The sequence below is a fragment of the Scleropages formosus genome, chromosome 9 (genome assembly GCF_900964775.1).
Source record: "Scleropages formosus chromosome 9, fSclFor1.1, whole genome shotgun sequence".
Taxonomy (NCBI): Eukaryota; Metazoa; Chordata; class Actinopteri; order Osteoglossiformes; family Osteoglossidae; genus Scleropages; species Scleropages formosus.
The window spans coordinates 31,977,512-32,002,570 of NC_041814.1; the positions used below are offsets into that span (position 1 = coordinate 31,977,512).

The 25,059-nt window shown below is 46.0% G+C and overlaps 3 protein-coding genes across 5 annotated transcripts; all 3 read left to right on the top strand.

The window, feature by feature from the left end:
• Positions 1 to 191: 191 nt before the first annotated feature.
• LOC108922765 (tripartite motif-containing protein 16-like protein) lies at positions 192 to 5,978 on the top strand. The gene is made up of 6 exons (XM_018733092.2): positions 192 to 782; positions 3,008 to 3,091; positions 3,177 to 3,410; positions 3,484 to 3,643; positions 4,290 to 4,349; positions 4,578 to 5,978. The coding sequence occupies exons 1-6, from the start codon at positions 192 to 194 to the stop codon at positions 5,132 to 5,134; spliced, it is 1,686 nt and encodes a 561-aa protein (XP_018588608.2). The 3' UTR covers positions 5,135 to 5,978.
• A 63-nt stretch (positions 5,979 to 6,041) lies between these two features.
• Positions 6,042 to 9,798, top strand: LOC108922763 (E3 ubiquitin/ISG15 ligase TRIM25-like). 2 transcript variants are annotated; one of them, XM_018733090.2, is made up of 4 exons: positions 6,042 to 6,645; positions 7,933 to 8,014; positions 9,077 to 9,272; positions 9,387 to 9,798. In XM_018733090.2, exons 1-4 carry the CDS (start codon positions 6,052 to 6,054, stop codon positions 9,622 to 9,624), a joined length of 1,110 nt encoding a protein of 369 aa, XP_018588606.1. In that variant the 5' UTR covers positions 6,042 to 6,051; the 3' UTR covers positions 9,625 to 9,798. The 2 variants fall into 2 exon arrangements, with proteins under 2 accessions (XP_018588606.1, XP_018588605.1); XM_018733089.2 differs by having other exon boundaries at positions 9,077 to 9,798.
• Positions 9,799 to 12,484: 2,686 nt separating this feature from the next.
• Positions 12,485 to 24,999, top strand: fbxl5 (F-box and leucine-rich repeat protein 5). 2 transcript variants are annotated; one of them, XM_029254674.1, is made up of 11 exons: positions 12,487 to 12,940; positions 15,168 to 15,383; positions 16,560 to 16,655; positions 17,818 to 18,001; positions 19,006 to 19,188; positions 19,784 to 19,909; positions 20,026 to 20,174; positions 20,486 to 20,568; positions 21,296 to 21,907; positions 22,014 to 22,162; positions 23,902 to 24,999. In XM_029254674.1, the coding sequence occupies exons 1-11, from the start codon at positions 12,710 to 12,712 to the stop codon at positions 23,976 to 23,978; spliced, it is 2,106 nt and encodes a 701-aa protein (XP_029110507.1). In that variant the 5' UTR covers positions 12,487 to 12,709; the 3' UTR covers positions 23,979 to 24,999. The 2 variants fall into 2 exon arrangements, with proteins under 2 accessions (XP_018588646.2, XP_029110507.1); XM_018733130.2 differs by lacking the exon at positions 23,902 to 24,999 and having other exon boundaries at positions 12,485 to 12,940; positions 22,014 to 22,803.
• Positions 25,000 to 25,059: the final 60 nt, after the last annotated feature.

Genomic DNA, 25,059 nt, shown 5'->3' on the forward strand with positions numbered 1-25,059 from the left:
GAGAAAAGTGTCAGATACTGAGTAAATGTACGTGTGAAGTGTTGCTTTAACCCTAAAGCTGAGTTAGTCGAACAACAGGACTTTTGACACCACAGCTCCTGCAGCAGAAAGAGGACGTCCCTCCCACTGTAACACACATGATCAAATTCACAGAAATGAAAGTAAACTCAAGCCAACGTGTTCGTAGCAAAATGGCAGAAGCTGGAGCCCACCTGAACAAAAGAGAGTCCAGCTGTTCAATGTGTGTGGATCTCCTGAAGGACCCAGTGACTACTCCCTGTGGACACAGTTACTGCGGGGACTGTATTGAAGACTATTGGGTCCAAGCGGACAATGCTGGAGTCTACAGATGTCCTCAGTGCAGACAGACCTTCACACCAAGACCTGTTCTGGGAAGAAACACCATGTTGGCTGAAGTGCTGGAGAAAGTGAAGAAGGCAGAAGTCCAAGCTGCTCCTCCTGATCGCTGCTACGCTGGACCTGGAGATGCGGAGTGTGATGTGTGTATCGGGAGAAAGAAGAAAGCTGTCAAGTCCTGTCTGGTGTGTCTCGCCTCGTACTGCGAGACTCACCTCCAGCCCCACTACGAGTCTCCAACTTTTAAGAAGCACAAGCTGATCGATGCCACGGGACAACTGCAGGACAAGATCTGTTCCCTCCACGAGAAACTGCTGGAGATCTACTGTCGTACCGACCGCCAGCGTATCTGTCGTGCGTGCGTGATGGACGAACACAGGACACACGATACAGTGTCAGCTGCTGCAGGAAGGACTGAGAAACAGGTGAAAACCACAACTCTTTAGCAGTAGTTACTTCACACTGATTGTTACTGGAACTATGTGTGACGATAGAACTGTGTGGGTTGTGTTGCTGGAGTAGCTCATTTCTCAGCAAGGCAAAATAACTCATCCTTTTCTTTGTGTATTTTACAATAGGTGAGATACTATGTTTACTCATTTAGGTGATGCTTTTCTCCAAAGCGATTTACAACTATTTACCCATTTATACAGCAGGATTGTGTTACTGGAGTAATTTAAGGTAAGTTCCTTGCTCAGAGGTGCTACAGCTGGAGGTGGAATTCAACACTGCTACCTTTGGGTCCACAGGAAGCAGCTGAAACCACTATACTACCAGCTGCCCTTACAGCTTAATACTATATTTTACTGTTAAAATACTTGAAAAAACAGATGTTCAGACACTAACATGGAAACTGTAGTTACTAAAGGAGCTGGATTAGTACAGAGATGTTTGCTGATGAGCACCTCGTGGCTGGGAGACCCACGTGGCACAACCAAACTCAGCACAAAAAGACAGTATGGGGTAGCTTTGTTGGCATATATCCCAACCATACGGTGAGGTTTGGGGATCAGGTTCAACATCTGTTGGTTGACCAGAAGAGACAGAAAAAACTTAGACAGTTTGGACCCACATGGTGGAAACTGGTACTTGGAACATGGACAGGCTAGAACAAAACAAGGTTGTGTGGGAGGATCAAACCACAAAGCCGTAAGACAAAGGCAGCTGTATTGATGGGACAGAATCTCTAGAATAGCAGTTACAGTTAGTCCTTTAAAACATAACAGGATACAGCAAAAAAAAAAAAAACAAATCGTCTACTTCTGCTCACTTCGTGGTCCCGCACATGAAAGGTAAAGCACAAGGGTTCTCAGTTCTGGCTCTGCTGTGGTGGAATGACCCCCCCCTTCTCACTCAGAACGGCAGAAACTCTGTCCACATTTAAGAAGGGTCTGAAAACTCACCTTTTCCAGACTCACTTCTCCCAAGATCTCTCCAGCTCATATATGGTGTAAATGTTTATGCACCGTAACTTTATGATAATCCCCAGATAAGCCTTTACACAGCTACTCCTGTATTGTATGTGAATATTTGCGTACCTTTATAAAAAAAAAAATTGTAGGAAAGTGATCAGGAATCGTTTATTCTGAGTTTGTGCACCTACATGTCTGATGAATATCGGTGCATCAAGTGGAAAGTAGCAAACTAAGTTTACTTAAGAATCACATGTCTACAACTATGTCTCTTTCTCCTAATGTAATGAACATAGTATTTTCTGAGATGTCCGTCACTTTGGAGAAAAACATCTGCTAAATGAATACATGTAAATATAATTCAGGCACTAAACAAGGCAAAATACATAGAAATGAAACCTTGGTTTACTTCAGGAAGCTATTCTGCTGACCTGTATGGTGTAACGGGGTCCAGGGCTTCTTCTGCTATCCATTCATGCCTTGTACCCGCAAGAGTTTTTCCCTCATTTTTGGTGTAAAGTTAAACTTGTTCAGTGTAGGTGTTCTACTCCTGGATGCCAAAGCTGTGTGTTGTGTTGTGTTGTGTTGTGTTGTGGATGGATGGATGGATGGATGGATGGATGGATGGATGGATGGATGGATGGATGCATGGATGCATGGATGGATGGATGGATGGATGGATGGATGGAAGTAAATGAGCAAATCAATAAATAATAATTGCATACTGTAGCAAAGGGACACGAGCAGCATTGATAATAAACTATGTTACTATATGTATAATACTATGTTGTACAGTAACATGCTGATAGCCTTTGTATTTGTTTGGGGAGCATAGGAGGGGAACATAGCTTATTTTAAGAGATATTTCTGATACCTGAACAAGCAGCTACAAGATTTCTTCAGAAACGTACTTAAGTACAAGCAACGGAGTAAATTGAACTCATTACTACCTACTTCTGAGGATCATTACTATATATATTTTCCTGAAAATGAACATAAATGAACGGGGGTGCGGTGGTGCAGTGGGTTGGACCACAGTCCTGCTCTCCGGTGGGTCTGGGGTTCGAGTCCCACTTGGGGTGCCTTGCGACGGACTGGCGTCCCGTCCTGGGTGTGTCCCCTCCTCCTCCGGCCTTACGCCCTGTGTTACTGGGTAGGCTCCGGTTCCCCGTGACCCCATCTGGGGCAAGCGGTTCTGAGAGTGTGTGTGTGAACATGAATGTTTATCATTTCTGCAGAACCACCTGGAAGTGACACAGAGGGAATTCCAGCAGAGAGAGGAGGACATGAAGGAGCTGAGACAGGCCGTGGACTCTCTCGCAGTGAGTATGGAGCAGAGGAGAAGAGCCATTTGAGGGCTCAGTCAGGAGACCAGAGTCCAAGTGTCTCTCTGTGTGTCTCCAACAGCGCTCTGCACAGGCAGCGCTGGAGGACACCGAGAGCATCTTCGGCGAGATGATGCACTCCGTCGAGAGAAGACGCTCGGAGGTGAGAGACCTGATCGGAGCTCAGGAGAAGGCTGCCATACGTTGGGCTACAGGACTCCAGGAGCAACTGGAGCAGGAGATTGCTGAGCTGAAGAGGAGATGCTCTGAGCTGGACAAGTTTTCAACCACAGAAGATCACATTGAATTCCTCCAGGTAACATGACCACATGATACACTAGATGTGATTTTGACTTAAATTAACTCCTTCCTTCAATGTTTCTCTGCAGAGTTTCCAGTTTGTCTGTGCTCCTCCTGTATCTGGAGACTTACCAAGAGTCACAGTCAGTCCACAATGTTCTTTTGAGGATGTGAGGAAAACTTTGTCTGCGCTGAAAGACCAAATAGAGGACGCCAGCAAGACTAAATTAATACAGATCTCTGAAACAGGTTGATGCAGAAATGGACTCCTTTTAGTGAATGAAAAACATTGTTCTTGTTCATTAAATTATAACCTTTTGATTTTAACTCCATAAAAATTCACATACTACTTAACATGGTGGGTAACAATTTTTCAGTTTTTTTACACAGCAAGCTAAATGTTAAATTCAGTTAAATCTTGTTCCGAAACATCACTCGTATCACCAAATTCACTACTGTGAAAATCACTATCATCATTTTCCATCAAAACTGTAATAAGTTTTGCAGCTTCTCCAACAGAAAACCTTCTTGCCATGTTGCAGACAACAACAAAATGGCCGACAGGAAGTGTGTCACTGCAACAGTCACATGACCATTTATCACAAAGGAAGTGACATGTGGAAATGCAAAAAAGAACATTTACATTTATGTTGACATTTATTCATTTAGCAGACATTTTCTCCATCTCAGAGCAAACAAATGTGAACTTCGCAAGCAGAAACGGGTGCAGCCGCTTAGTCCAGTTCCACTGTTTGTGCCACCGTGCCTTAGTTGCATGTGCAATTGATGGGGAAAATCTATTAAATTTGTTAAAGAGAAATGTCACTCAATGTGCAGTTCTCAGTGATGCCCATGGCTTTATTTCCTCACTTTGTTCCTCTCTCTTTGCCCTCAGTGCAGGATGTGGACTTCCTCAAGGCTCCAGAACCAAGAACCAGGACACAGTTCCTGCAGTGTGAGTCAGATGTGTCCATCGTTGCATCCACCGAGTACCTGTGGCTATCAGTCATGGGCACCGGCTTCGTTCTGAATTGATTATGTGTCCAGCTGAGCCGTTTCGTTACGGGTTCTACATGGTGGTGCACTTCCTGTATGTGAAATCAAATGTACACCCAAAGAATTTATACAACTCAGTCATCTTCTTCATTTCCAAAGATGATTTCTTCTTGTCTTTCCCCATCAGATGCCTGCCAGCCCACGCTGGACCCAAATACAGCACATGACCATCTCTCGCTGTCTGAGGAGCATCGAGTGGCAACAAGAACAACAGTCAACCAATACCCTCATCACCCAGACAGATTTAATGCCTTGCACCAAGTTCTGTGTAGAGAGGCTCTGTGTGGACGCTCTTACTGGGAGGTTCAGTGGAGTGGGAGAGGGGTTGATATAGCGGTGTCCTATAGAGGGATCAGTAGGAAAGGAAGGGGGAATAACAGTATGTTTGGGCACAATGACAAGTCCTGGAGTTTGTTCTGCTCTCCCTCTGGTTACTATTTCTTGCACAGTAATAAGAGAACCGCAGTATCTGGTCCTCACTCGTCCACGATAGGAGTGTACCTGGACCACAGGGCAGGAACTCTGTCCTTCTACAGCGTCTCAAAGGACACCATGACCCTCCTCCACAAGGTCCAGACCACCTTCACTGAGCCCCTCTATCCTGGGTTTTGGATACTGGGATCTGAGTTTGGGAGCAATTTTTTTGTAAAACTGTCTTCTTTTCAATGCAAGACCGATTGTTAGTGAACTTTTCTTTAGAGCCAGAAAATTGTTCCCAAAGGATTCATGTGACTGACACCAGGTGTGGGTAGGTTAGGTCTTTCACCCTCCTGCATGGGTTGTGTGCTGTCAGCTGCAGGGAACAGGAAAAATTTGTCAGTGACAGGGGAACATCCTCTGTTTGGTCTTGAAAACACTGTAGCTTTCAATACATAGAAATATTAAACCATCTGTGTGTTTGCTTGATGTACTTTTTATGTGGAGGCCTAGTACCTGCTGTTGCTGAAGTTGTTCAGAGAGCTTTGGATGAAAAGAGGTCTTGTGGTTGGATGGTGATGAGTTTGTAGAAAACAGTGGAAAGCGAAAGCATGAAGGACAGTGGGCGTTTACAAACCTTGTACTGAGCTTGATAGAAACAGAGGGGTTTGCTCTGTTGTTTTCCTCCTCAAATTTTCTTTTTTTAAGATAAGATACTTTATTGTCATTGTATGCAATACAAAAAATTTTGTGTGGGAGCCCTAAGAACAGCAGCAGCAGAAAGATCATTTTAAATAAATAAATAAATAAAAACACTAAAGTCCTCAGTCTTTAACAGCCTTGGGGGGTAGCTGTGAGGGAGTAATGGAGACGGCAGCTGGCTTTTGTGATCAGTTTTCTCTGGTTGGCAGGATGGGAGTGACGGAGCCCACGGCTCTGGGAAAGAAGCTGTTCCTCATTCCTCAGTTGGTGGAGGATTTTATTGTCCTGAACCATTTGCCAAATGGCAGCGATTCAAACCCAGAGCAACTGAGGTCATGTTCAAAGTCCAGTTTAAAAAATAAATTTTGTTCTGGTTAATGCTTTCCTCTCAGTCCGACCCACACTTTCATGCAGCAGAAAGAGGAAGTCCCTCCCACTGTACCACATAGGATCAGTTTTCCAGAAACGAAACTAAACTCAGTATGATGGCAGAAGCCAGTATCTGCGTGGCTCACGATCACTTCATCTGTCCAGTCTGCCTGGATCTCCTGAAGGACCCAGTGACTACTCCCTGTGGACACAGTTACTGCGGGGACTGTATTGAAGACTATTGGGTCCAAGCGGACAATGCTGGAGTCTACAGATGTCCTCAGTGCAGACAGACCTTCACACCAAGACCTGTTCTGGGAAGAAACACCATGTTGGCTGAAGTGCTGGAGAAAGTGAAGAAGGCAGAAGTCCAAGCTGCTCCTCCTGATCGCTGCTACGCTGGACCTGGAGATGCGGAGTGTGATGTGTGTATCGGGAGAAAGAAGAAAGCTGTCAAGTCCTGTCTGGTGTGTCTCGCCTCGTACTGCGAGACTCACCTCCAGCCCCACTACGAGTCTCCAACTTTTAAGAAGCACAAGCTGATCGATGCCACGGGACAACTGCAGGACAAGATCTGTTCCCTCCACGAGAAACTGCTGGAGATCTACTGTCGTACCGACCACCAGTGTATCTGTCGTGTGTGCGTGATGGACGAACACAGGACACACGATACAGTCTTAGTGGATATAGGAAGCATTGAGAAACAGGTAAGATATGGAACTCCAACCTGGTTGATGTGTGAAATTATATATAAGCATAATAATATAAGAATAACATAAGTTTAATTAGTTCCTGAAAATTTCTTAAATCGAGAAATGAATTCATGAAAAACAAGCTCTTAATTGTTTTTCATTTAAATGTGAAAAATAATGCTAAAGGATAAAACATAGAACTTTAAGAAATGTGAAAGTATATATATGTTTTGAGTGAATTTAGGCCCAGATCTATTAAATTAACATGAAGTTACAGTTATTGCTGAGGAGGGTGGTCAGTTTTTGGGTTGAATAGAATGGTTAAGAATGGCCATTTGCCTCTTAACCAGCCATCACCGTATTTGTGAGCCCTCATTGTCAGTGCCAAGGACGGGAGGCAGGAGGTAGGGTTTGGACTCAAGTGCGGGTGCTTTTATTTCGGTGCCAAAACACAGGAGCAATCAGAGACAGAGGTCGGGGACAGGCGATTGTCGTTTCGGGGCGAAACAATACTCATTAAACGGGTGAACAAGATGAAGTCCAAAAAGCAAGGAGAATCAGGAAGTTTCAACTGGGGACTGGGGACTGGGGAACAGAACGCTGAATGCACAAGCCAGTCGATGGGCGTTGTAGATTCCGCACCCATTGCCGTGACAGCGCTGCCTTTATACCTGGCCGTGCTGATCAGCAGTAGGTGCTGTCGCCAAGCTTGCAGGTGTGGGCCTGACACTCATCTTCTAAACTGGGCACCAATTAACAGTTCGTCATTCATTTCACATTTAGCCCACACCTTGGATCAAAGTGTTTATAATAAAGCAGTTCAGAAGAAATGTTTTTTTCCCCAAAAGTGGCAGCAGTGGGGTACAGACAGCCATTGAGTTCCAACATGTACATGTCAACGTAAGCACCTTGCTCAACAGTACTGTAGCTGGAGGTGGGATTCAAACCTACAACCTACAACTTTTCAAACACCTGGTATTTATATGTTACTACAGGTGAAAACGCCACTTCCGTCGCTACAGAACACAAAGCTGAGCAGGAGAGGCCGAGTGGCAGGTGGAGTGACACACCCAGCGTGCCCTTTCAACAACCATTTGTAGAAGTTCGACTCTCCCGGCTGAGAGTCCGGCTTTATTTTAGGGTAGAAATGACATGCGGCCCTCAGTCTGAGTCCCTGTGATACGAGTGTTCGTGACGGAAGGCAGAGCTGTAACTGCAAAGTGCCAGTATTTTCTGTTCACTTGATGTGTATCCGGTGACAAAGGGAAGCAGAAACAGCAAATTATGTATTTTTGTCTGCAGAAACACCCTGAGGTGACAAGAATGAAATTCCAGCGGAGAGTCGAGGAGGGAGAGCCCAGAACTAGAGCGCAGTTTTTACAATGTATGTCTGTTTAAGTACACTGTTTCTGTACACACACCACACATTCGAAACATTTTCAACACACACACACACTTTCTGAACCGCTTGTCCCATACGGGGTCGCGGGGAACCGAAGCCTACCCGGCAACACAGGGCGTAAGGCCGGAGGGGGAGGGGACACACCCAGGACGGGACGCCAGTCCACCGCAAGGCACCCTAAGCGGGACTCGAATCCCAGACCCACCAGAGAGGAGGACCCGGTCCAACCCACTGTGCCACCGCACCGCCCATTTTCAACACATTTTTATTTTATTGATTTGATATGACTCTTGCAGGACAAGCAGTTCTTGAAAATCAATGAGTCATTGATTTTAATTTACTTGAATAATTTATTAATATTTAATCACACACACACACTGCCTACAATCACTCGGCCCGAGCGGAGTCGCGGTGAACTGAAACCTAACCCGGCAACACAGGGTGCAAGGCTGGAGGGGGAAGGGACATACATCCTCCGTAAGGCATCCCAAGTAGGACTCGAACCCCAGACCCACCACACAGCGAGCCCTGGCCAAACCTGCTGCGCCTTAATATTTAATCTCACGCGCACGCGCACAGGCTAAAACTGCTCTAATGATTTTCTTAAATGTTGCTCTTACCACAACCACATACATTTATCTGCAGTAGTTAGGCAACAAGTGGATGGGACATATTTATAAATTCATGCCTATCATGCATGTCTGGGACTCAGTTCCTGTCTACTGCTGATGTTAAGTTTGTCTGTAGGACCTTGCTGTGAGCACATGTACACACACACACACACACACACACTGACTGAAGCGACCTGTCCCAAGTGGGGTCACGGTGAGCCGGAGCCTAAACCGGCAACACAGGGCGCAAGGTTGGAGGGGGAGGGGACACACTCAGGACAGAACGGCAGGCCATCACAAGGCACCCCAAGCGGGGCTCTATTTATCTCTCTTGCCGTATGAGGACAGAAAGGAAAAAATGCTCACTGAAACGTACAGGACTGGTGGCACTAAGAACTGCTAATTTTGAACTCTTGCTGCTCTCCTTCATCAGATGCCTGTCAGCTCACCCTGGACCCAAACACAGCGCATAAGGAACTGTGTTTATCAGAGGGGAACACAGTGGTGAAAAGGGGGAGTCAGCCCCAGGGATACCCCAGTCACCCTCACAGGTTTAATGCCTGGCACCAGGTTCTGTGTAAAGAGCCTCTGTCTGGGCGCTGTTACTGGGAGGTGCAGTGGAGCGGCAGGTATGGGATTTATATAGCTGTGGCGTACAAAGGCATCCAGAGGAAGAAGGGGTATTATGAAATCCTCTTTGGAAACAATAACAAGTCCTGGAGTTTGGTCTGTCCTCCCACCAGTTACTCTTTCAAGCACAACAACGAGGAGACTGCAGTGCCCATCACCTGTTCCACCACCATAGGAGTGTACCTGGACCACAGCGCAGGAACTCTGTCCTTCTACAGCGTCTTTGAAGACACCATGACCCTCCTCCACAGGGTCCAGACCACCTTCACTGAGCCCCTCTACCCTGGGTTTTGGATGCAGGGAAGTCGACTTAACGAGGAATGTACAATAAAGCTGTGTACCTCTACATGAGACATTTCATAAATGTGTGATGCTTTGTTCAGAAGTATCCCTGAATTAATAAGGCATATTGATGCTAAATTGGTTTCGAATATTGTCCTGGGCACTTCCCCTAAGTTACTCCAGGAAAATTGCCCATCTGTGTAGATGGGTAAATAACTTAAGAAGCTTAATATTGCAAGTCACTTTTGAGAAAAGCATCAGGGTAAGTGCTTTGCTCAAGGGTGCTATAGCTGGGAATCAAACCTGTGACCTTTGGGTCCAAAGAAAGCAGCTCCACCTACTACGCTACCAGACGTAAAGAGTTGTCATGTTTAACAGAAGTGGTCATGTAGCAGGGTTCGAGAAGGTTTGAAAAGCTGTGGATAACATCAAGAATTCCTCTGAATTTGCATGCAGAACAAATGTTAATTTTTCTAGCAGAAGGATGTTAGTTCAACCACGTACTTGCAGGGGGAGCTCCTGGTGTAAACCACACCAACACTGGTGTAACACTTGCTATTATTTGTAGTTTATCTGTAAAAGAATGGTTCCTGCCAGCCTGTAAGGTGTACGTTGACAAAGGTTGCTTTATTGTCATTGGTTAATTCTTGATTGAAGCGGGAATTTGATATCGGCTGCACTGGGTCTAAAGCAGGCTTTTTCGCATGGGAGCAAAAAGATTCCGCAGAGAGATTGTGACACTGTTCCAGTGCCGTGTTTCCGTTAAACCTCCAAAGAACAATGTATCTTCCTTTCGGACACCACAGTAAGAGTGTAAGAGTAACCAGTCTGCGTTCCATAATTCCATCAAAGACACAATTTATATTGCGTTTGGACAGAAATACTCCTCGATACATTGGTCCATGTCTGACCGTTCCACTGAGACACCCTCCCCCTCCTCGGTCCTCATTCTGCTCAACTTCTCTGTTGCGTTTGACACTGTGGACCCCCAGATCCTGCTTCCCTCTATTAAACACCACAGAAACGGTTAGAATCTTGCCTATCAGGAAGACCTTACACTTATTCCTTGAACTCACACATTCCTCCAAAGAAACTTACAATAATTTACATGTTTATACAGGAGTCGAGATACAGCAGCAGGAGGTGGGCTTTCAACCTATAACCTTCTGATCTAAAGGCAGGTTTGGCTTGGCTCCCCTTCCTTCTTCTGGTGTTCTGCAGGGCCCAGTACTTGGTCCTTTACTACTCACTATTGCTACATTGTCAATTGGTGACTGTGTTACTGTGTACAAATGCATCAATAGAACTGCTCCCAGCTATTTAAGACTTAATCAACCGGTACACCCCAGCCAGGCTCCTTCGCTCATCTACTTCTGCTCGCTTGGTGGTCCCGTGCACGAAAGGCAAAGCTCGGAGGTTCTCGATTCTGGGTCCGTTGTGGTGGAATGACCTTCCCCTGTCACTCAGAACTGCGGAAACTCTGTCTGTTTTCAAGAAGGGTCTGAAAACCCACCTTTTCCAGATCCACTTCGCCCAAGATCTCTCCAGCTCATTTATGGTGTAACTGTTCACGCACCGTAACTCCATATGCATCCCCAGATACAACCTTTATTTAGCCATTACTCTGGCATTGTACTTGCTCACTGGTGTATCTTATAACATTAAAAAAGAAAAAAAAAATTGGTGGGAGGGTATCGGGGTTTGTCTGTCCTGTGTCTTATGCACCTACTCGAACGATGAACCTCGGTGCAGCAAGTGGTAGGTAACAAACTAGGTTTGCTTGAGACTTTCATGTCGGCAGCTATGTCTCCTTCTCTTAAGGTAATGCATAAATTGTACTTTTGCTGAGATGTACATCGCTTTGGACAAAAGCGTCTGCTAAATGAATAAATGTAAATGTAAATACCCAGTTGTTCTCCTTTCCCCCAAAACCAACATAGATGTGTCCTCGTGCACTGCAGCTGGCCTTCCACATATCTGCTTGGACGGCTGATCACCAACTAGAGAGGTTTGATGGCTGTGGCTGGAAGACCAGACAGGAAAGAGTTGCCATAGTCCAGCCGGTATAACACTGTGGCCTGGACCAAAAACTGTCTTATGGTTTCTTGTGAGATAACGGCGGATCCTACGGATGTTATGTAGGATGTAGCTACAGCACTACTGGCTTGTGGCTTTGATATGCTGAGCGAAAGAATTCCGTGCAATTCTACAAGAGATTCTGGCCCGAAATACACTACTGCTCATTTTAGTCGCCTGCTAGACGTCAACTACTCACTGTTAATTCAGAAGGTTAAAGAGGACTTGGCCAGGTGGCCCCTACCTATTTCAATATTTGTTACAATTTCTGGGTGAATGTTTTATCTTAGTAGGGGGTGCAGTGGTGCAGTGGTGCAGTGGGTTGGACCACAGTCCTGCTCTCTGGGGGGTCTGGGGTTTGAGTCCCGCTTGGGGTGCCTTGCGGCGCACTGCCGTCCCGTCCTGAGTGTGTTCCTTCCCCTCCAGCCTTACGCCCTTTGTTACCGGGTAGGCTCCGGTTCCATCCGACCCTGTATGGGACAAGTGGTTCTGAAAATGTGTGCGTGTGTTTTATCTCAGCTGTTGTATCCATTCCATCAACTCTCTAACTTCTATTTTTTTAAATTAGCACCTTGATCTTTAGATTTATCCAAACAATGAAAGGCCCAGATTCAGGTTATCCAAACTTTGTCAATGGAAAGGCATGGGTGGGGCTCCTGTACCAAATATGAGATTTTATTGTTGGGCTTCACAAATTAAACAAATGACCAAGTGGTTCCAGACTAGACTATATTCTCTGTGGGTCGGTATGCCGGCCTCATACCACCCAAAACTGTTGAAGTGTCTGTCTTTCATTTGCACATGTCTTTTGTACAATGGCATGTTTTTGCAGGATTAGTACTCTTCTAGTTAGGAAAGATGTTGAAATTAACATTCTCAAAAGCTTAATTTTCGTGTTACAACATGTAATAAGGCTCGGTGAGATTGTCTGAACTTCAAATGTCACACTTTATATATTTACTGTATAGTAGATGTACACTGTATAATCACGCTGACGAGCAAAATCCGACACGTAGCCCTAACAGCGTCAGGCTCTCACGCAGCACGAGACGCACAGCGTACGTTCCGCACGGCACGTATGGAGGGCGGCCCGCGTCACGTGACAGTGAAGACTGGCATGGCGCAGCCCAGGCTGGTTACGCGGTCCGCGCCTGCGCAACACAGGCTCGCGCAGCCTCGCGCAGGCTCTAAGGGCGGCAGCCGGAGTGGTTTCCATGGAGTGAAGATGGCGCCGTTTCCAGACGAGGTGGACGTGTTCACTGGCCCGCACTGGCGGATGAAGCAGCTGGTGGGCCTCTACTGCGAGAAGGTGAGGAGGGCAAGCGGGGCTTGCCGCTCTGCGCCCGCCCGGGTATCCGCACCCGAAACGGCGGTGCTTGTTTGGCGCTGAAGCGTCTGTGACGCAGCGCTAGCGGAGTTAGCTATGCGAGCTAGCTGCAAGCTGGCAGCACCGCAAGTTAATTTATTGCTGTTTCCTCCCGTACGTGTTGTGCGCATCGGCAGGAACGCTGCACATTCGCATTTCCAGGGCAATTTCGCAGTCATGTTATAGCTGAGCTGTAGCTGCTGAGCTCTAGCGGGCAGTCTAACAGAATACTTGTATGAGGAAGAAGAGCTAACTCTGCTATTTTACTAATCATGGCATGCTGCTGCTAGCCTGCGAGCTACTTTCATTGTGTTTGTTTACATACATGTCATGCATGATGATGATGATGATGATGATGCGTGACCGAATAGCGATCTTCTTGCATTTAATTTTAATTCGACTGGAAGTGCCGGCGCGACTATTAATCTTGTCAACTCCGGCTAGTACGGGGGATAAAAACAGGATAATAACAGGATAGAGAGTACTAAGTAGGTCATTCTCGTTTCCCAGTCACACACGGATGTTTAAGAATGTAAATCGCACATCTGCCCTGCACCACCAGTGACCAGCTCACCCCACACCCCCCACTCCCACGTTTCACGTATTAACGCAGTTGACAGTCGTGTCCTACATCCCCGCTGGCGGTAGCTGCGCGATTGCGTCACCAGCGGCGTGTTTACGTAGGCGCCGTGGCTTTAGCTAGGTTGTAAATAGGGATTGTAGGTGTTTTGTGAGGGAGCGCAGGTGACGACTCGCACCTGGCTGCCTTCACGTGCAGACGTGCGCTTTCCCTCGCGCGCGCTTTCCCGTGTGACGTCACCGGGTTTTGTAAGGAGATCGACGTGGCAGAAGACTCCAGTGAAAAGTCCAGAAAGTGCAGTTGTACCAGACACCCAGTGGTCCGTTACTTTTTCCATTTATTTATTTAGCAGATGCTTTTCTCCAAACTGATGTACATCTCATAAAAAATACAATTTGTGCATTACATTAGGAGAAAGACAGCTGCAGATGTGATTCTTATGTACATTTAGTTTCCTTCACTATACACCGATGTTTATCACACACAAGTAACTGCATAAAACTTTACCAGAATGTCACGGATTCCTAATCGTCTTCCATGTAGTCTCTTTTTTTTTTTTTTTTGAGATGCGTATAAAGGTTTACATTACGTTACATTACAGGAGTGGCTCTATAAAGGACTGATCTGAGCATGATCATGAACACGTATATCTTATGGGTATGAACATTATACCTTACATGAGCTTGAGAGATGATGGGTGAAGTGAGTCCAGAAGAGGTGAGTTTTAAGACCCTTTTAAATGTGGACAAAGATTCAGCAGTTCTGAGTGAGAGGGGGAGGTCATTCCACCACAACGGAGCCGGAGCCAGAACAAAGAACCTCTGTGCTTTACCTTTCGTGCACAGGACTACCAAGCAGGAAGATATGGAAGAGCATAGCAGTCTGGTTGGTGTGTAGCGAATGATAAAGTCCTGTAGATATCTGGGATCAGTTCTGTTGATACATTTGTAGGCCGTAACCAAGGTCTTAAGTTTGATCCGGGCAGCTATAGGAATCCAGTGCAGAGACACGAGTAGAGGCAATGTATGCAAATGCTTTGGCAAGTGATATGCCAAAGATAGATATGATATGATATGAATCATTACGGTTATTAAGGCACTGAATTACCACCTTTGGGTAATGCTGCTATAGGAAGTTTTTTTTTGCAGTCTAGAATTTTGCACTGAGTGTATGAATAGTGGAGTCAATGGAGTTACACATTATGAGGTTTTAACATATTCACTCTGTTTTGGCATGGGAGATTGTCTTTTTAACTACTTTTTGGGACTAGTAAATATGGCAAAAATTTATTTCTGCCTGAATGTTTAAATTCATATTTATACAGCGTGCTTATGTGTGTGTTTTGGAGTAATTACGTAATGAACACATCTGTGATGACACTGCTAAGGTTTGTGTGGTGAACCGACTATACATGATTTTTGGACTTATGCTCAGTTCCCAAATCTTGGTGTAAGCTGAGGGTCCACTGTATGTATGTTTATTACCCCAAATGTCTGTATATTTCCTGTTTCCTCAAAGTATATTGGGATCCTAAGAGGCTTTGAGTTGTAGTGCAAAACACACAAATGACCTTCTTTTGTCCTCCCTCAGCTGTCAAAGACCAACTTCTCAAACAACAGCGACTTCCGCTCCTTCCTCCAGTCGCTGCTCGCCACCTTCAGGGAGTTCAAGATGCACGAGCAGATTGAGAACGACTACATCATCGGGCTGCTGCAGCAGCGCAGCCGCACCGTCTACAATGTGCACTCCGACAACAAGCTGTCGGAGATGCTGTCGCTATTTGAGAAGGGCTTGCGCAACGTCAAGGTGATGTCCGCATCTCTCAGGGTTCCATTTATAGTATGCAGTTAATTGCAGTTCTTTTATAGTTTACACTTTCCCTGATTATGTTGCAGTTGCTGCTTTTGGAAGTTACTGTGCAGATATAGGGAGTCTCCGGTCTTCTCGGAGATGGCTTGCAAAACTAATTGTCCGGTCCCCTGTTTTGTACATCACAGTTCCTCCACATGTTCGCGGCACCAAGTGGTTGCTCAAATGTTTGCTTCATGCAGTGTTTGTGTGTCTTGGGTGTGTGTGTTTCCTGTGAGCTTCGAAAACCCAGAGAGCCTTGGTGACCTTGAATAAGGGCACATGGATTTCCATGTTTACCGCTCTCAGCAATGGTTCACTTCTGGACAGGGGCTTGGTGTTCACAGCAACTTTTTTATAAGGGGTTCTGGGGTAGCTGCACATCCTGTTTTACAAACTGCACGGAGTGTTTACAACACAGACGCTTTGTTTAGGATACTTTGTTCTGAATTTCGGGACGACTGACGCAGCCACACCAGTCACGTTGTCATTCTGTGGTCATTCCTGAACCCAGAATCTGTCATTATGGATGACTTTGTGTGGACCCTGGTGAGTAACTGCTGCTTTTGTTTACTGCATGAGACAGCAGGTGGCATAGTGGTTAAGGATCTACAGTTTTAACTTAATGTTTACAGACTCGGGGTCCAGGAAGAGCCCTTTTTTGCTGAAAGGAACTTCTGCAGAGCAAGGCTGGGTAGTATTTTCAGTTATGGCAGCTGCCGCAGATGAAAGCAGGTAGACTGATGTATCGGATGGCTTTGGACTCACTGGCCCTGTGCCACTGGTTACTGAAAGGAGTTTTGTTGCCTCATCCCTTGTGTGCTAACAGTAGTGTGTCAATCAGGGTTTTTCCACTCTTTCTGTGGAAGACATTAAAGACCAAGCTGTTGTGAAATTCTCTGTTGAGGGTGACCAAAGTAAACTAGTGTGTGTGACTATGTTAAAGAAGTCAGGACAGCAACAACATGTAGGTAGCCTCCGGAATATGGTTACCAAAGGAAGGCGTTATCCACATCTCACTGCAGCGGTGAAGTATTGAGAGGGGAAAAAAAAAGTTGCGGTTGGTGATGTCATGGACATTTTTCAGGTGTGTGAGACCATGACTAACGTTAGACCCTCTGCTTGGTTCCACAGAATGAGTACGAGCAGCTGAACTATGCCCAGCAGCTGAAGGAGCGCCTGGATGCCTTCACCCAGGATTTCCTGCCCCACATGAAGGAGGAAGAGGAGGTAGGTTATGTTCAGTGTACTCACTGAGAGAGGTCTGGGAACGGTCCACATGCACACCTGTATTCTGAGCCCCAAACACTGCTGAAGTGCAGCAACTGTTCTCTGACTCTCAAATATTTGTTAGTGGTGAGTGAAAGGGGGTCGGGTGTCATTGCACCGACGGTAAAACCAGGAAGATAACTGTTTAAAAAAAAAAAAAAATACTGTGAAAAATATGATTCCACGGGCAAATTTTTAATTACGGCCATAAATGTTTCAGCGCAAATTCTCTCAGACGGGGAAAAGACCGTCCGATGTTTAGTGTGCTTGGTGACCCCACTGAAGGTCACCTTGTCCATGATTGGGCATGGGAGGGGCAAGTTATCTGACAGCATTGTCAGTCACAGCTCTGTACTCTTCTTGTGGCCTAGTCTAGGAGTTCTTTCAGTCCTTTGGGTGTGGAGACAGCAGGTGATATAGTGGTTAGAGCCATCGCCTTGCATTCAAAGGTCCCAGGTTCAAATCCTTCTTCCTGCTTTACTGAACCCTGATTGGATACAGTAGAAATGACTCAGCTGTACAAACGGGTAAATGAGTGCAAGTAGCTTAACACTGTGAGTCAGTTTGGAGGAAGAGCATCCGCTGAGTGAATAAATGACTGGCTAGCTAATTACTTACTAACTAGTGTCCAAATCAGCTCAGTCTCTTCGGTCGGACCCTTCACACTCACCACAGGTGTGTCTTAAATAGCGGAGTCGCCGCACAGTTAGCAGAATGGTGGAAACATTTGGATCCTCTGGCCTTAGTGTTTTTATTGAATTTGCATGTTATTTGTGCTTTTTGTATAATTTATCTTTTGGGGTTAAAGCATGCTTGGTATACTGCTGTGTGTGTGTGTGTGTGTGTGTGTGTGTGTGTGTGTGTGTGTGTGTGTGTGTGTGTGTGTGTGTGAGAGAGAGAGAGAGAGAGACACACTACTTACAATGAGGTATCTAGCAGTGTAAGTCACCTTGGTGAATAAGGTGTGTGGGCTGATAATGCTACATAGAGTTGGTTGGAAGTCGCTTTGGACAAAAGTGTCTGCTAAATATTTGTAAGTGTGTGTGTGTGTGTATCTTAGTCTCTTTCCATGTGCCTAAATGTGTCTTGTTTTTCATTTCTCTGTGTGCATGTACACCCGCAGGTGTTCCAACCCATGCTGATGCAGTACTTCTCCTACGAGGAACTGAAGGCCATCAAGCAGGAGGTGATGGCACAGCACCGTGACCAGGGAGGGCGTGACCACCTCAAGGCACTTAACCTGTGGAACCAAGCCCAGGAACTGCAACGGGCTTTCAAATACTCTCTGCACGAGAAGTGGGATGAGGGTGAGAACCTACAGACCCGGAGCATCATAACCCATACCATCTGTGCCTAGTTTGCCACCTCTTTTTAATATTTCTGACATGGCATAAACACACTCTGGAGGGTAGAAGTCCCCTGGGTAAAGCAGCTCTACTGCATTCATATGGACAGATGTCCCTGCTGCTGGGGGCACTATGCCAGAGCCCAGCTTTGCTCGGGTGATCTTTTCTTTCTGTGGCGAACTGTTCATTGTTTCTGTGATTTTTTTTTTTTTTTTGAATTCTGCATTCTGGCAGTTTCTTTGTTTCCTGTTCTGAGACTTGACTCTAGGTCCAGCTCTGCAACCACTGTGCCCCCTGCTGTTTCTTGCAGAAAATATTGTGTCTCTGTAGCTTCCCAGAAAGAGTCCCCATATCTGCCCTACTGATAACTTTGGCAGGAAATGAGTAACATTGTAAAGAGGAAATAAAAGGTCCGTCTTTATACATCTGGTAGCGAAGTGGTTAGAGTTACTGCCTTTGGATCCAAACGTCGCAGGTTCGAGCTCCAGCTGTAACACCCTTGAGCAAAGTACTTAGCCTAAATTGCTCCAGTAACATTACCCAGCTGTATAAATGGGGGAATAATTGTAAGTACCTTAACAAAGTTTCTTTGGAGAAAAGCATCAGCTAAATGAATAAATGAAGATGTCTGTAGTGGGAGGTGTGAAACATCCTCATGTTACCAGGGTTTAAGGTGTAAATGTGGCCTGCTCTATGAAGTGGACATTGCTGTTTCACTCCATTATTTCCTGGCAGGTAGTGCTGACTGCATTTCTCTGTCCTTGACATTGAATGTTTATATGTCCCAGTTGCTCACTGAAGAAACTAAATCCACACTTAGTTCCTATGGCAGCAACCAGTACTATGATGCATTGCAGTGAATGAAATCGTGAGGTCAGTCCCCTCAGTTGATCTGTTGCACAGGGACTGCCCAGCTTAGTGATGATCCTTCTTCTGCTCTTCACGTTGTTTCTGTCCTTCCCCAGAGCCAGAGAAGAGTTCCGAGGAGGCGCACATCTCAGGGCTGCCACCAGAGGTCCTTCTAAAGCTCTTCCACTACCTGAGCCCAGAGGACCTCAGCCGCTGTGCACAGGTGTGCTCCTCGTGGTCTCGCCTGACCAAGACCGGCTCTTTGTGGAGACACCTGCACCCAGTGCGCTGGGCCAGAGGTGAGGGCATCCCTTGCAAGAGCAGAGGGAACCGCATACGGGGTCTGTGGTTCATGAGGACTGTACTCAGTTTTCACTTGGTGTTTAAGCAGTCAAAGTTACATTTATTTAGCAGACACTTTTCTCCAAAGCGACTTCCGATGAACTCTATGTAGTGTTATCAGCCCACACACCTTATTCACCGTGGTGAATTACACTGCTACATACACTACTTACAATGGCTCGCTCATCCATACATCAGTGAAACACTTTCTGTCTGTCACTCACACACTATGGGGGAACCTGAACAGCATGTCTTTGGACTGTGGGAGGAAACCCACGCAGACAATGGGAGAACATGCACACTCCACACAGACTGAGCGAGGATTGAACCCATGTCCTCTCGCATCACCCAGGCGCTGAGACAGCAGTACTACTTGCTGCTAAGTTATGCACCATAGGTAGTTCTCTGTAATCGAACACTGGTTCTTGATCAGTTCTGTTTCTTAGAAGGAGCACAACTATTGTGAAGAGGGGAAAGTGGCCCTTATATGTGTCTCTATACTAAGAGTGTCCCTCATGGCTGCTGTGTAACTTGTTCCTTTCCTCTCCCCAGGTGACTACTACCGTGGCCCCCCTGGTAACTCTGACCAGGAGCCAGATGACGACTGGGTAAGGAGCCGGCAGGATGAAAGCCGAGCCTACCAGGAGTGGGATGAGGACGCCGACATCGACGAGTCAGGTGGGTAGCCTGGTGTGAGCATCTTTGAAGGTCAGTAGCAGTCTAAAATGTACAAAAGGCTGGTGGGGGGTGAAGGTTCCACCTCTCAGTCCTTACATGCTTTCTCGGTCCCACAGAGGAATCTGCTGTGGACTCGGCCGCCATCAACACCTGCCAGAGGGAGAAGAGACTCCTGAACGGGATGATCCAATACCTTCTGCCAGAGGTCGGACCTTATGTGAAGTCTGCCGTGCTCGCCTACAGCTCAGCGGTCTCCAGCAAGATGGTACGGGCCAGAAACTTCTCTCTCGGTGTTTGTGTCCTCAAAGTACTCCTGTAAGGGCATCTCTAGGAGCACCTTCGCTCCCATTTTCCAGCTTGTTGGGTCTAGTATCATTGTACTGATACCTGAAGGGTGGAGCACCTTGGTTAGGGGTGTCGCAGTGTATCCCTTGCAGATACTGGTAGATGTAGTTGGAAAGACTGTAAAAACCAAAGGAGAGAATGGGTTGAAAGCAGCCAAAAAGGACCTTTCACTGGGGTGGGTGTGATATTAACAACTGCATCAAGTGTGTTTTCCTGTGCTCTCTACCCTAGGTACGGCAAATACTGAACCTCTGTCCTAACCTGTCTCACCTGGACCTCACGCAGACGGACATCACGGACTCCGCCTTTGACAGGTAATAAAATGGTCCATGTGTTTGGAAGGATTCTCTTCTGCATCGGTGCTTTTTTTTTATTTTTATTCCAGCAGAGCTCTTAATGAAATATCATCAATGGAGTTGTTGACAAAATTCCTTATCCTGCGCCTTGCATGTGTAACATTTTGTTTAAGCAGTTGGCATATAATCATTTATTTACATTTATTCATTTAGCAGATGCTTTTGTCCAAAGCAACGTACAACTCAGCAAAAGTACAATTTATGCGTTACATTAAGAGAAAGAGACATGGCTGCAGACATGTGACTTGCAAGTAAATCATGAAATCACATAATCATGAAATACATTGTACTACAGTAAATAGTGAATCTGTTAATATTTTGTAGTCTTTGCTGACACTTCTCCAAAGTGACCTACAGTGTTAAGCTACATATCACTCTATACATATATCATACGTTGGTATGTTGGCTATACGTGTACCATATATAGCTGGGTAACTCTTTTACACTATCAGTTCAGGCTAAGTACCTTGATCAAGGGTACTACAGCAGGAGGAGGGATTCAAACCTGCAATGTCTGAATTCAAGGGCAGCAGTTTCAACCACTATACTGCTTTGTTTTGTCAGTTACTCTGTTAATAAAGCTTTGGAAGGAACAGGAACGATCAGGGCAAAGCTGAATGGATGAAAAGAGAGGCTGCAGAGTGGTGTGTGTGTGTGACTGGCCTGGCTCCTGCCTTTCCCTCAGCTGGTCCACTCTGGGCACCTGCCGTCTCCTGGAGCATGTGGACCTGTCAGGCTGCGACAAGATCACAGACCTGACTCTGAAGAGGCTGTCTCTGGGCCTTGGGGACCTGTGCAGCAGTGGCACCCCTCCTGCGTCAGGCAGCTGCACCAAACAGCCAAGGGGCCTGCGACAAGAAGGTTCTGGAGGGGCAAGACAAGCGCTGGTCTTCAAGCGGAGGCCTGGAAGTCTGGCTAGCATGCCCACGTACGTCTGGGTTCTGGACCCTGTCCAGCTGGCAGACATTGAGGATGCAGCTGAATGGAGGCGGGGTCTCCCTGAGAAAGGAGGTGGATCTTGCTGCTGCAGGAGGAGGGGCTTTAGGACTTCTAGCACTGCCTGCTGGCCACAGTATGTTGGGGCAGGAAGCGGGCAGGCAAGGTGCGGGCACTCCTCCTGTTGTGGGGGCGAGGCAGCCCTAAGGACTGTGGGGGCGCTCTGGGAAACCCCCGTGGGGCTTCGGACTAAAGGGGAAGTGTCACACTCTGGCCATGCCCCCACTGACCAAAAGACTGTCCGCCAACTGCGATTCCTCAGCCTTTCTGGATGTTATCACATCACTGACCTGGGCCTCAGGTACGAGCTTGCCGCCTCAGTGGATGTGCCGTGTGAATGTGCATCGCAGCGTAACACTTGCGCGAGTGCGTCGAGCAGCAGTTACAGCGATACCTGTGCATTTCAGGCTGCTCTCTCAGCGAGGGGGTCTTCCTCACCTGGAGCACCTGAACCTCTCTGGGTGTCTCTTCATCACTGAGGTGGGGCTGCAGGAGCTGGTGTTGGTGTGTCCCTCGCTCAACGATGAGCAGTTCTACTACTGCGACAACATCAACGGTAACGTTGCTTCTGCTCCAAAACACACACACACACACACACACACACACACACACCCACATATACACACACACAATCCATCAGTCCCTCAACAAGGAGCACTTCTACCTGTGAAAAAGCAAACGGCAATCAGCTCTTTCACTCCAAACACACGACCCAAAATTCCTCAACGTGTGATTCAGCACTGCAGTAAAGAAATCCTCCAGATAATGCTTACAAACTTAATTGGGACCAAGAGTTGGTTCATGACTGAAATGTTTTCAGTTCTCTATGTGGCTATTCAGACAAACTGACTGACTGTATTTGGAGAACTGCATTTCTGTATCTGCCTTTCTCTGTCTGTTGGTGAAATGCATTTTAGTTCTCTAGTTTTCTCTGAGCTGTACGTTGCTCTGAAGAACGTTTCATGAAAGTGTGTTGACGTGCTGGAAAGCTCAGCAGGGTGGGAGGCTACAGCAGGGATTTTCAGATGGGAGAAGAGCAGAACAGTGTTCTCTCACTCTGTCATTTACTAGGTCATCTATAGTTTGCTCACCTTCTTTGCCACCTCTTTTTCTTTTCCACCTTCTCCACTTGCAAAAATTTTAAAGCAGTGCTTAGTATTTGCGATTGTATGTCAGCACATCAGGTGACACTTGGGTATACTAGCTCTCCTTTTATCATAAACTAAATATGGAAGACTTCTCAGGAAATTCTGAATTGGTGAAAGGTTTTAAGTCAGGTTATTAAGTCAAAGACCAACCAATCTCATTTCCAACTTTGTGTGAAAGTTTTTGTATTTTGTAAGTTTTAGTTTATTTGTAAAATGAGCTTTCTAACTTCAGCCTAGGTCATTTTGGAAACTCCTTTTGAACTATTACTATGGGATGTTGTACTTCTCCTCTGCCACCTTGCTTGCTTTCTCTGTGGTTGTAAATATGAACCATACATATGTCATACAAGGGACTCATCTGTAGTTAATCTTGTGTTTTTCATTCCCTATGCTTATACTGTCTTTTTTCTGCTCCAGATAAAAATGTAACTGATTTATTTAACAGTCCTTTCTGGTAGGTTGCATAAATCATGATGTGAAAGGTAAGTTCAGGTATGAATTTCGCAGATCATGTTGTCTTCATATGTTTATCTAACATTGTCGTTTAAACTGTATCCACTTACACAGATCATTTTTCAAAAGAAGAGACAATTAAATGTTCCCTAAACATAGAATGGGGCTGTTTTGTTGGTTTGTAAAAGTACAAATTTCTGACTGCAAGCCCAAATCCAGTACCACTCCACTGAATACAATGCACTTCTTTTCCTCAGGATTTTGTTTCTCCTTGCAAATGGCAAGACTGGTAACTCCTTGCAGAATTAATGTTGAGAAATGCACAGTATCACAGCTGCAGGGGTTTTCAGCTGAAATCTTGACACCAGATGGTTATAGATTTAAATTCCTAGAAAAGTAGTGAGCCACTGCACAAATGCACTGTAAGTGTGTGCTTCCTGCAGGTTGTAGTCAAGGTTCCCTGAAAGGCTGATACAGGTCATTTATTGCTATATTGAACAATAAGTCTTCAGACACAGAAAAATGTTTGGTTAGTGTTCTCAACAAAGACTTGGAAAGATTGAAAGGTATTTCACTCAAGTCCCAGGATGTTTTTGCCCTTGTTGATGAGTAACTTGCTGTGGATAGGGCAAAGCATGCTGGTGGGCAGAAACTAACTGCAGTATGTGTCTCTGCCTCTGTTTTTGCTTCACAGGTCCCCACGCTGACACTGCCAGCGGCTGCCAGAACCTGCAGTGTGGCTTCCGGGCGTGTTGCCGCTCAGGGGAGTGAGCCCCCCACCCACCCACCCCCCCCGCGCTCCTGGTCCCCACCCCTTTGGCGTAGCTCTCCCTTTCATTGGCTCCCTGATTGCACTTTAATCTAGGATACCATTTGCTGTCCTTTCTGTCACTATGATGTTGTGCTGTTTTCACTGGTGAAAACGACAAAAAGATGAGGCTTCTGCAGTTTTCTCCCCTTTCTTTCAAGTATTTCTGAGAAATGTCAACAACGAAAGAAAACCCTTGTGTCCCTTCATTTTCGAAAATACCAGAAGCTTGTTTCATCTCACCTGAAGCTGCTCTCATCCTAGTGTGGCGTTTTGATGCTGAAGTTGGAAGTGTTTGTGCAACCAGTGACTGTATCTGCCGTGTTTTGTAAGAACGGGCAGGGAGGGGTTGGCACGCGCAGCCAGTTCCATTGCTGCTATTTGTTGGTTTGGGTTGCTGATCTCCGTTGGAAAAGGTGTGTTTGATACTCCCCGGCGTAGATTTAACACATGCAAAAACACACAAAAAAAAAAAGTACACTTAATTCTGCAGTAGGACTCATTTGACTTAATTTTTCTTGTTGGGATGTTTATTTACATGCTAACTCAGAGGCAAGTAATAGGAAAGACTCCTAGGAGGTGGACATGTTTATTTCAGCCGTAGTGCCCTCTTGTTTGGCGAGGAGGTGTGTTCCATAGACAGGGCACAGTTTTACTCCCGCTATTGGAAGGAAAAGGGAGAGTCTTGGCTCATCTGAAATAGGGGAATAGTCCTCTCATGAAGAAAAGCTAGGACCCCTCTCTGAAGCTGGTCCCTGGTGTTCTCAGATACTTTCTATGGTTTGTCCACATATTGAAAACATCTCCAAGTCCTCCTGACCTGTAGGCAGGCTTGCTTGTTTTGTTCCGCTACGTTAGTTGGCGGCATCACTCATCCAAAGTGTGCAATTGCCGTTTATCTGCTCTTAGTCCTGGAAGTCTGTGTTTCATTCTAATAAAATCATAGGTAAAAAGTTCATTTTCAGTTGACTGCTCAAATGACTGGAATAACAAGGAGGTTCATGGTGATCAACCGTATTACACTATATCCTGGGTGAATGTTCA

Coding starts and splice junctions, on each gene's coding strand:
- LOC108922763 (XM_018733089.2), top strand. CDS start 6,052: ATGATGGCAGAAGCCAGTATCTGCGTGGCTCACGATCACTTCATCTGT. Junction 6,646..7,932: donor TAGGAAGCATTGAGAAACAG/GTAAGATATGGA, acceptor TTTTGTCTGCAG/AAACACCCTGAGGTGACAAG. Junction 8,015..9,076: donor TAGAGCGCAGTTTTTACAAT/GTATGTCTGTTT, acceptor CTCCTTCATCAG/ATGCCTGTCAGCTCACCCTG.
- fbxl5 (XM_018733130.2), top strand. CDS start 12,710: ATGGAGGGCGGCCCGCGTCACGTGACAGTGAAGACTGGCATGGCGCAG. Junction 19,189..19,783: donor CCCAGTGCGCTGGGCCAGAG/GTGAGGGCATCC, acceptor TCCTCTCCCCAG/GTGACTACTACCGTGGCCCC. Junction 20,569..21,295: donor ACGGACTCCGCCTTTGACAG/GTAATAAAATGG, acceptor CCTTTCCCTCAG/CTGGTCCACTCTGGGCACCT.
- LOC108922765 (XM_018733092.2), top strand. CDS start 192: ATGGCAGAAGCTGGAGCCCACCTGAACAAAAGAGAGTCCAGCTGTTCA. Junction 3,411..3,483: donor ATCACATTGAATTCCTCCAG/GTAACATGACCA, acceptor GTTTCTCTGCAG/AGTTTCCAGTTTGTCTGTGC. Junction 3,644..4,289: donor AATACAGATCTCTGAAACAG/GTTGATGCAGAA, acceptor CTTTGCCCTCAG/TGCAGGATGTGGACTTCCTC.